This window comes from Amaranthus tricolor, chromosome 7 (genome assembly GCF_026212465.1).
Source record: "Amaranthus tricolor cultivar Red isolate AtriRed21 chromosome 7, ASM2621246v1, whole genome shotgun sequence".
In the NCBI taxonomy this organism is placed as follows: domain Eukaryota; kingdom Viridiplantae; phylum Streptophyta; class Magnoliopsida; order Caryophyllales; family Amaranthaceae; genus Amaranthus; species Amaranthus tricolor.
Genome location: NC_080053.1, coordinates 30177049 through 30188661, shown reverse-complemented (window position 1 = coordinate 30188661; position 11613 = coordinate 30177049). Strand labels below are relative to the sequence as shown.

At 29.6% G+C, this 11613-nt stretch overlaps 2 protein-coding genes across 2 annotated transcripts; both read left to right on the top strand.

Moving 5' to 3' along the window:
* Window positions 1-513: 513 nt before the first annotated feature.
* LOC130817656 (calcium-binding protein KRP1-like) lies at window positions 514-1289 on the top strand. Its single transcript, XM_057683488.1, has one exon. The coding sequence runs from the start codon at window positions 830-832 to the stop codon at window positions 1172-1174; it is 345 nt and encodes a 114-aa protein (XP_057539471.1). The 5' UTR covers window positions 514-829; the 3' UTR covers window positions 1175-1289.
* A 6087-nt stretch (window positions 1290-7376) lies between these two features.
* Window positions 7377-11085, top strand: LOC130818078 (NAD(P)H dehydrogenase (quinone) FQR1-like). Its single transcript, XM_057684111.1, has 4 exons — window positions 7377-7653; window positions 9482-9575; window positions 10298-10560; window positions 10651-11085. The coding sequence occupies exons 1-4, from the start codon at window positions 7631-7633 to the stop codon at window positions 10880-10882; spliced, it is 612 nt and encodes a 203-aa protein (XP_057540094.1). The 5' UTR covers window positions 7377-7630; the 3' UTR covers window positions 10883-11085.
* Window positions 11086-11613: the final 528 nt, after the last annotated feature.

The window sequence follows — 11613 nt, the reverse complement described above, 5'->3', positions numbered from 1 at the left end:
ATTAATTTACTCTTTCTTTTACTTATAAGGATTTTTTAGTCTACTCTAAATTTTTATATGATTTTTCATATATATTTAAATTTTAATATATATTCATATGACATATAGTTAAATTCGCTTCGATGTATAGAATTTTATTATATTGAAATACTTTTTATAACATTGTATAAAAACATTTATATATAACATGCCTTGAACACATGCTTAGTAATAATTGTGCCAACAATAAATAGTCATATTCATAGTTATCAATCCAGAATCCTTCATAAATTAAGGTTCGAAGTAGAGGTGTTCAAAACAAGTTTGATGAGACGATGACTAGACCTTGTAATGAACTCAATTTGACCTGATTTTAAAAATGATTTACAATTATATAAAAAATAATATGGACATAAAACTTAATTTCAAACCGACCTAAAATACATAATCCGAAATTAATTCGATTGCCCAAATAAATAAGAATAAGGGAGAAAGGTAGATCAAACGGAATGCCTCACTTAGGTGCTCCCCCCAAGAAAATCCTATAAATTTTAGTGAAGCTTCCTTATGAACAAGTTGACCCAAAAAAAAAATGCCTTATTCGAAATAACAGAAAGATGTACCCAAAATCGGCCGACCTGACCTGTTACACGGAAATTTGGAAATTGTGACTGTCTCTTTCTCCGCAACTCCCCTTCTTTTTCCTTCTTCCTCTTCTCACTTCTTCCTTATTTATTCTTCCCCAAATCTCTCTCAATCTTCAATTCATCTTCAATCCCCCAAATCAAAACTAATTAAATCAATCTAAAATCCCTCAAATATCATTCAAATTCCTTCCCAAATCCCATCAATGGCGTCCAAAAACTACCTAGAAAATTTCGAAGACCACTTACCATTAATGGCGGAAAAATTAGGTGGGGATGCTTTAATTGGAGAATTATGTAAAGGGTTTGAATTATTAGTTGATAGTGATAAAGGGGTAATTACTTTTGATAGTTTAAAGAAGAATGCTGGTTTGCTTGGATTACAAGATTTTACAGATGAAGATTTAAAAAGTATGTTAAAAGAAGGTGATTTTGATGGTGATGGTGCTCTTAGTGAAATGGAATTTTGTGTTTTAATGTTTAGATTAAGTCCTGAATTGATGGATGAAGCTCATGATTTAGTTCATCGTGAACTTAAATTGTTTTTCTGATGATGATCATCATCTTGATTTTGATTTTGATCTTGATCTTGTTGTTATTTTCCAGTTTATGGTATACTGTAATTGATGATAATGATTCTTTGGAAATGGAAATTGATTTTACAAATAGGTTTTTGGTTGTTTTTGAATTTTTATTAATTTAATTAGAAGTATATCTGATTAATTATGAGATTAATTGGTTGAGATGTATATACTAGTAAACTGAATTGTCAATGATTCAACTTTACTGGAAATTGGTTAAAATATAGGGAAATATTATCAAAAGTTTTACATGTTGAATACTCTCATAAAATCAACAGTTGGTATTGTATGAGACCGTCTCACGAGACGAGATGTATATACTAGTAAACTCAATTGTCAATGATAATGATTTCCAGTTTTACATGAGACGAGTCTATATAATAACTTATTTTTTTAATTGATTACTTTAAAATGATAAATGATCGTTTTAAGGTTATAAGTAATCTTTTTAAGACTATAAAAAATTATTACATTAAAGTTATAAGTGAGCTCTTTAACGTGATTATTTTAAGACAAGAAATGTATATTGGGCCAATCCAATAGGACAACCGTGAGACTATCTCATTTATGAATTAGTGTAAAATAATTAGTCTTTTAAGAGACCGTCTCTTTGAAAGATATATATCAAGTCTAGCCCATTAAAGATTAATGTCTATTTATCGTGTTCTTAATGCCTACTTACATTATCCTTGATGCTTACTTACGGTATTCTTAATGCCTACTTTCAATATCTTAAATGTCTACTTACATCATTATTAATGTCTACTTACATTATTTTTAATGCCTACTTTTAATATTTCAAAGAATATATTATGGGCTGGGCCAATTAAAATGGTCTCTCTAAGAAACTATCTCTCACAAGAATTTGTGATATGTAATTTTATGGAAAATTTGAAATACTTGAGTAAAAAAATAAAAATTAATTAAATAAACTAAATTTTAAACTTATTCCAAAAGTAAGCGTGAAATTCTCAAACCTGAGATTTGGGGCTGTTCGCAATTACTAACTGCGAACAGGTGAAAAAAGACAAAATAGTTGTTCGCACTTACTAACTGCGAACAGCTATTTGACATGTTCTGACCTGTACGCAGTTAGTAACTGCGAACAGCAACAAGACAAAATAGTTGTTCCCAATTACTAAGTGGGAACAACTATTTTTGTCTTTTTCGACCTGTTCGCAGTTAGTAACTGCGAACAAATCAAAACCTCAGGTTTTAAATTTTCACGCTTACTTTTGAAATAAGTTTAAAACTTAATTTGTTTAATTATTTTTTTTTTTAAGTATTTCAAAAATTCAATTTTATGAAGGTAAGGCCCGGTCAAGTCTGGATACCCATAGTCAATATCTGATTGACGGGCCGGCCTGTATTGAAGTCATGCAACGTTTAATACTTTTGATTATTATCGATTTTTAACCAATAAACACATCTTGTGCCAACAATGATCTCCCAAAATCTTTATTTTTATTAGTATCGAATAGGGGGTGAGAATTAAGTGAAAATCGAATCTATAAAATTTTCTGAAATGTGATATTTTCTCTCTAACTAAGACAAGATTTAATTATCGTTTTTTTTAAATCTTTTATTTATAACACTCCTCATTAAAAAAAATAAATTAAGATTTTTTATGAAGGAGTCATGGATAGCTTTGTGTTGGCATTTTTTTTTTGGATTCAAAATTAGAGTCAACTCATAGTTTTAATAATTTGTACATAGATTCAGATACTACAGTTCTTATGAGTTTAGAATTCTAGATGGGTCTAAAAAAAATTTTCATGTGCTTAAGGTCTAATTACGTATAAAATGAATTTATAGAAAATTCATATCAATCATAACAAATATTAAAGCCATATTAAATTATAGACTACTTTATCCTTTTGAAATTACTACTAATTGTGATATTTTTCTTTACAATATGTAACTATACGATAATCAACCAACTAAATCTAGATCAAAGAATGCAACAAGGAAGGAACTAGTAAAAGGGTACTCAACAATAATGAAAGTATAGAAGTATTAGAGAATAAGCAAATAGGTATGACCAATTGTCTCACTCAAAATGTCTCTTTCCAAAGAAATGGAGTATCCAATAAGGAGGGAACACTCATGCATGGAAAAGAAAAGAAAAGAACACAAACAAATAAGTAAAATACAGCCAAATGGGACTATACCATGTGTTTTGGACTTACCATAATAACAATGGTCTTTATAGTGCTTAACATAGTGACCAATGTAACACTTAATAGAATATACATTATTACTTTTTTAATTGTGAATTACTTTTAGGCTTAAGCATGTACTACATATTAATTATTTCAATGCAAGCTTTGTCCATATAAATTATCAACATACCTATTCTACTTATCTATCACATTACTTGATAATCTTACTTCGCAACTACATCCGTTAAAACAGTTCATTGAGTTGATATTTGGTAGAGTATATAACATATTTTAAGATCTTAATTATCAATTTAAACTTTTAGTTGGGTTGCTTGTTTCTTGAAATGGTATCTTAATCAGCATAACAAGAGCTCACAGGTTCGAATTTCAAACACTCATTTTTTAAAGTGGAATATTCAATGCTAAATATAACGGAAGACATGTGTTGCTCCCACATTTCTAACCCAAAAAGCTCTCGTGTGAGGGGGTGTGTTTGAGCATATAACATATCATTTGGCCTCAATCATCAACTTAAACTTTGGTCTAAATCGTATTCTGCAGGATATGTTATAGTGGTATATTTTATCAATATTCAATTAGCTAGGTTTAACTCAATAAATATTTGCTGTATATAAGCTAACCAACTCGAAGGTATTTTATCTAAAAAAAGGAATAAATATGTACTCCGTGAAATAATAGTAATAGTAATATTAATGTGTGCCTTAGTTATACTATTTCCGTTATATTATACTTGGTATTAATAATAATATTTTTCCATATAATATATTACAATCATGTATGAGTATTTTAGAATGATGGAAATATGATATATGAAAATGATACAACTTCATAGTCTTGTTTTGATGAGGATAAAAATTGATCATTGACTAATTAGATATAACATTCAATTTAATTGGATGGTCAAACTTCAAAATTATTTTTTTTATTTCTTAGAAAAATAAATATATAAGTTTTGTAAAGGAAATTAAAGGAAAATTAAATGATTATGAATTTTATTTTGATGTTGATGTATTCATAATATACTACATTAAATAGAATGCTCACCTCAAAGTAATATCAAGTAATGAGTTTTATGGGTGTTTAGATGTTGACTTTTACATTGATTTTTTAGTTGGATTTTTGACTTTTTGATTTGTTTAACAATCAAAAAATATGTTTGGTAAATGATTTTTAAGCAAGTTGAAAAGTTGAAAAGTTGAAAAGTTGGCTTTTAAGTCAAAATAAAAAAGCTAGTCTAGTTAGTTTTTTTGATATCTTTTGGCTTATTAACATACTTTTTCTGTAATAAACAATCAACAATCGATACCTTAACCAAACATTTTCATAAACTTCTAGCTTAAAAGCCAACAAAAACAACCAATATTTCTAACTGGTCAAACAAGCCAACTAAGAAACCCAACTGTTAACAACCAACAGAACCAACAACCAATTGTTAAACATCCCAATCTTTGCAATATGGCTTGGAATAGATAGTATAAAATGTAGATTAGTTTTAAAATAGAATTACATAGTTCATGATGTAAAGAAAATGAAAAAGGTTTAGTCAATGACTCAATGGTGTTCATTTTAATGTGTAAAATTGTCTTGAAGTGACATGTATCGTTTATAATTAAATTCTACATCGATGACATATATGAAAAAGAAAGTATTTCCGATGGACTATTCAAAAATCAATTACCAAGGGCTTTGAAAATGTTAATTATAATAAAATGAAAATATAATATGTATCGATTTACAATGGAAACCGATGAATATTTGGGAATGAGGAATCTTGATATGAGCAATTTCAACATTTATCATTTTATTTTTGTGATATCTTGAAAATACTAACACATCTCAATTTTTAACCAATATCCCATATCAAATATCGATAGAGAATGAATTTTAGTGTTAATTTTGATAAAATAAATTATGTCAATTCTGTAGCAATGAAGATCTTTTGAGTGTTAATAAATGAGAATTAATTTTTTGGGAGAAAAAAAATTATCAATGAAGGATAAGTTTAATCATTAATTATAATATATTTTTATTATTGTTCTCATCATCTAATACCAACTATTAAATAGACCGTAATATTTATAAAACTATATTTCGTCCCTAAATCAAAATATGTTGAAAATATTGATGTCCTGGTCAGAACAATCTGATGGGCTAAAATCTTTCATACAATAAATAATGATGAACGTATACACGAATATAGGAATTAAATTTTGTTTAAGAGGAGGATGTACTACCTTTTCAGGCTGTGCTTTCCCTTATTATTCTACTCAATATTAATAATGATATTAATTCCTAATCTTCAAAAAAAAAATAATGATATTAATTTCTAAAAATTTTGAACTAATGGACCATATGTTACTCAATCAAAAGCTTAAGTTGATGATTAAGACCCTAAAATATTTTATATATTCTAACACACATCTTCACATGATATGAGAGTCCTTTAAAGTAAAAGTGTGGATGCATTACAGGTGTTCTTCATACATGACGCTAAATTTTCGACTTTAAATAAAGGGTGGTTGAAGTTCGAGCACGTGACCTTTTTGTCATGCTGACTTTTGATACAATGTCAATAAATTAACTCAACCAAAAATTTAAACTAATAGTTAAACTTCAAGATATGTTATATATAATTGAAATATATGAATCTCAGGTAATTATTTATAATGGAAGGAAGACACATAATTTTATAATAGTTGTTGCACTTTCTTTATTTAATTGTTTCAAAATGTACTTGTTATATTAACATTTTTGGCAAAAAAATAATTATGTAAATTTCTATTTTGCTTTTAATTCATTTTTTTTATTTCATACTTTACCAACTTTTACACTTAATTTAATTTCCTGTGCAAAGCCTTGAATAACTAAAACAAATGGATAAAATATCAAGAATATTACTCACTATTTTGTAGGATATTATAATAATGGTGATTTACTCCCTTCCTCTCCTTCATTAGCAACATTTGCTATTTTGAACGATAATCTATCATTTACTTTTTGGATGCTATTTATCTCTTACTCTTAATTTGTATTTTATTATTAATCTATAAGTTAAAACGTAGTCAGGTGGAATCTTGTTTGATTCATCTCAATGCAAGAATTATTTATAACAACTTTTCATATTTTTAATTATATATAATTAAAGATATTAAATATTGAATAAGTGCATTTAATATAGTGTATAAAACAAATGAAATATTAGTAGTGAATTGAAGAGTATTAAATATTCACATTTTTTTAATTAGTCGCACTCTTTCCGTATCCGAATGTTCTTCCCGTTTAGAATATTTTATTTTGGAGAGAGAAATTTAATTAAGATTTTTAAGACATAAGTAGATGATAAAATATATTCATGTGAGATCTCATTAAATCCGTCTTAATGTATACCATTTTACTATATAGTTTTTATATGTTTTTATGATGCGTATTTAGAGATATCACATTCAAATTTTACTTTAAAAACCATTCAAAAAGTAAATAAAAAAAAAAGGAGTATTTCTCTTTGATACTCCCTCCGTTCCTATTTGTTCTTCCTATTTGGATATTTCACAAAGATTAAGAAAAAGAGAATCTTTGGTGGTAGTGGGTATTATTTTAATTATATAATAATGGGAAGTAATGATTGTATTGGAAGTATGAGGTTGTAGTGGGTATTATTTTAATTAAATAGTAGTGTGAAGTAATGATTGTATTGGAAGTATGAGAGAGAAAATAATTATAAATAAAAGAAAATGGGTACATTAAAAGAAAAGGGGGATTTTAAGGGGTAAAAGTGAGATAAAAAATTTCTAAAAATAGAAAGTATTCTAAAGTGGAAGAACTTTTGAAACTACCCATTATAGTAATGTGAAAGATAAAAAAGTAACGGAGGAGTAAAATATTAGAGACGAAGTAGTATAGCTTAGGAAAGACGTGACGTGACGTGACGGTGAATAGCATGATGATGATAAGCGTGACATTGTGATAGCATCATTCTAGTTTTTCTCATACCAAAATTCAAAATCAATGAAAGCCAGCGAGACGGCGTCGTTTAAGCATTATGTATCAATTACAGTATAAGTACATTAATTACATAATTAATTTGTGTTAATCCCAAACAACAGCTCATTCCTATAAATATCTCCTCGTTTCTACCTATCTTTTCGTCAGCGCAAATCAATTCATTCATTTTCATAACTGAAACGAAGCCGAAGAATTCTCCCTCGAGAGAAAAATCAGTCAAATCACCTTCAAAACTACTTCAATGGCGACCAAGGTTTACATTGTGTATGTTTCCCTCTCTATCTTTCTTGCTTTGTTTATGTAGGTAATTTTAGTTTTAATTTCATTGCTGATTTTGACTTTCGTTTTTGATCGTGCTTGTTGTCCATTTTCTGATTCGATGTTGATTTTATTCATTTTGAGATTTTTGTTTTGGTTTTGAATGTCTGTAGATTTTGGAAGATTTCATTCAAATGTGTCAAAATTAGTAGGAATGTAGTACATGGAATGCTTAATTATTTGTAGAAGGATATTTGTACGAATTTGTGGTTTTTGGTGTCCATTGCTTAAACATTTTGCTGATTTAGGTAAAAGAGGTAAGATCTGATTGTTTTATATTTCGATTTTCGTGTTTGATCGTCTATGTTCACGATCTTCCGAGACGCTAATGATCTTTAATTTGAGCTTTTATCTTTTGGTTTTGAGTTTCTATCTATGTTGGAACCTTTCATTTAAATGTGTCAAATTTGCTAGAAATATATGGTGAGGATTACTCAATTATCTGCAGAAAATTTGTTTTCAAAATTTGTCATTTTGTGTTTGAGTTTATGACATTTTGTTGAATTAGGTAAAAAAAGGTATGATCTGATTGGTCAACTAGTGACTGAGTGATTATCTTTGGATTTATTTAGAAATATACTATGAGCATTTCTCGATTAATACCAGTAAAATAATTTTACGAATTTGTAATTCTTGTGTATAATTCTGACATTTTTCTGATTAGGTTAAAGAGATATGATCTGATTAGCTTAAACTAATGAACTAGTGATTGAGTGATGCTTTGGATTGATATAGGAATAGTATGAGGAATGCTCCATAATTTGTAGTGAAATAACTCTACAAATTTGTTATTCTTATGTTTACTTTTGTGACATTTTGCTGAAAATAGGTAAAAGAGGTGTGTTTAATGTTCTGATTGGTTTACTGATCAGCTAGTGATTAAGTGATTTTTTTGGATTTATGTGATTAAATGCTTTGTTAAATATGAGTGGAGTATGTGACAAGATTTAATTTCAGTTTTATTACCTATTTCTAGTTCATCTTGTGATAATAATGGTGGACTATATCAATAACAATAATGCTATTTATCCAGAAAAAGTGGAGTCAAAAGGTGTTCCGTATCAATGAAAAGAAGTTGTGGCTTAAACTAAGTGTAACCTTGATTATTTGTACTTTATTCTTTTACTTTATCTTGTAGGATGATCGTAGGGCTTAATTCATGATACAGTGATTCAATCGATTGTAGCAATGGATAATTTTAGTGAATTAAGTGGTTTTTGCAATCGAGCATGGTTGACTTATGGTTGCAATTTTGGTTTTCGTAGACATTTTTCTGAGTTGAATTTATCTTGCTTATGTTCTAGTGTTTCTTTTATGATTAGAATCATCTCCGTCCTCTGATATATAGCGGAGCCTTTTTAACAAGAATGATATTTGATAAGGATAATGTAGTATCTTATTACTTTTTTTGGTTCTTCATTCTAATCGTGAGTGGATAAACATTCTACTGATTTTTGTGTTTGTTAAATGGAATTATGAAGAAATATGTTTATAATTCATAATTTTAGTGAACTCTACCTATGACCCGAATGAGTTAGAATCATGTATAGCTTCTTTGAAACACATTGACTGAGAAGATTGCCTGTGCATTTGAGTGATCTTTGTTTCATTGCAAACTAGAGTGAGGTTTATGACTCATTTTAAATGGATTAAAAATCACTTGATGACAATAGAAACAGAGGAAAAAGACCACCTGTGTACAAATGATTAGTATGTATAAAAGCCTTTCTGAGATCTGAGGTGGTTGCTAACATGATTTTTACATGGTTTTTAGCTATTACTCTATGTACGGCCATGTACACAAACTCGCTGAGGAGATCCAGAAAGGAGCTGCATCTGTAGAAGGAGTAGATGCTAAACTCTGGCAGGTAATGTTCGGCTTTTCTTTCTGTAATAGTTTATTTCTGTGATTTGCTATACCATCGTCTCCTCGTTACATGCATACTTTTGTCCAACTTACTCCTGGATTATCGATAAAGCAAAGGTACAATATCCTGTAAACTTGTACTTCGTGTGACCCAATTGGTTAATACTGGCCCGGACACTCTAAAGCTTTGTGCATTGATATTTGTTTTATTGCCTGCAATATTCGCTAATTTCGGAGGCCGGAGAGCCTAAAACTTTTTCACTCAAATCCTATTGTCTTGAGGCCCTTGTCCTTGTCCACTTATATTATCATTTTTCTTATTATAAGTGAATTGATAAACATTTTACTGGTTATCTTCCCTACATGACGACATCAATTTATATTTGATGCTTCGTTGGCTGTCCAACAATTTTATTTAATTAGTTGATTAGTCTGTTAACCTAAGCATGTGCTGACTTAGTATCATAAGCTATTATAAAACCATTTACAAAATATTATTTATCAAGATTATATGCCAGAGTTTGAAAATCAGGTCTCAGATGACATATATTTGGTTCTATACATCACAGTGTGTCAATGTTGATTGCTTCTCCCCAACACCCGCCTTATAGTAGTCAAACATCCTCAAGTCAGTCAGAATTGGCTATTTAATCAATAGGTTATTGCAATTCTTACATGTATAAGTATTTGTTTGTTTCTAACTTTGCTGAGACAAATACCCAGGTCCCTGAAACACTGTCGGATGACATACTTGGTAAGATGGGTGCACCACCAAAGAGCGATGTTCCAATCATCACCGCAAATGAGCTAGCTGAAGCTGATGGCTTCATTTTTGGCTTCCCCACAAGATTCGGGATGATGTCTGCCCAGTTTAAGGCTTTCCTTGATTCCACCGGTGGTCTTTGGAGGACTCAGGAGCTTGCTGGTAAGCCTGCTGGGATATTCTATAGCACTGGATCTCAAGGTGGTGGACAGGAAACCACTGCGTAAGTTCACTGATCCTTTTCCGATTTTACAAGCATATACAGTACACGCCTACACAGAATATAAATCATATTTTTCTATACTTGTTACAGTTTGACTGCCGTCACTCAGTTGACTCACCATGGCATGATATTCGTCCCAATTGGCTACACATTTGGTGCTGGTATGTTCGAGATGGAGAATGTGAAGGGTGGTAGCCCGTATGGTGCTGGAACTTATGCGGGAGATGGTTCCAGACAGCCTACAGAACTCGAATTGAAGCAGGCATTCCACCAGGGCCAATACATCGCTACCATTACAAAGAAGCTCAAGGGCAGTGCTTAAGTGACGCTAAGAATAACATACATACAATGGATCATACTTATTAGAATCACACATTATTTGTTTTCATTCAGTTCACATCTTGATTTTGTGTCTTTAAATTTCAAGTGCTTGTTCTTTGAATAAATGCTGTAAAAATGTTTTGACTATTGAATCATAAAGGTTGTTGTGCTGTTTTTCATTCAATGAGATTGTTTTCTAAGTAATTAATCAATTGTGTTGATGGAATGACCATAATTCTGACTACTAGTTTGATTTTAGCTATATATGAATGGAATTTCGATAAGTTTCTATTTACTCAGTTTGATTGGTAGTATAAAATGGTGCTATAAATATAAGAAGTGCGGAAGCTATAACCTAAGGCTAAGAAAGTATTGAATATTATGACTTAAAAGTATACTAATGAACATGGTAAATATTGCAAGCATAATGGATTTGTGGAAAAAAAAAGGCAAATAATAATACTAAATTTGACGAGATTCACCAACTTGGCTTCATGTTTGCTCTAAGCTAGTATTTTGAATTATGAGTTTAAAAGATAAAGGAGCAAATAACTCAAATATAAAGAAGAAATTTTATGAACGAAGATAACATGATAAGGATAACTAGACTAGTACAGAAAAAGGATGTTTAAAAGAATTAACAACCAGTCATTTCTGAAAGCCTAAATTTACCCTTTTTGAGAATAGATTAACAAAACTAATAAACATACTTATTTCCCAAAGTCTAAAACT

Coding starts and splice junctions, on each gene's coding strand:
- LOC130817656 (XM_057683488.1), top strand. CDS start 830: ATGGCGTCCAAAAACTACCTAGAAAATTTCGAAGACCACTTACCATTA.
- LOC130818078 (XM_057684111.1), top strand. CDS start 7,631: ATGGCGACCAAGGTTTACATTGT. Junction 7,654..9,481: donor GCGACCAAGGTTTACATTGT/GTATGTTTCCCT, acceptor CATGGTTTTTAG/CTATTACTCTATGTACGGCC. Junction 10,561..10,650: donor GGTGGACAGGAAACCACTGC/GTAAGTTCACTG, acceptor TACTTGTTACAG/TTTGACTGCCGTCACTCAGT.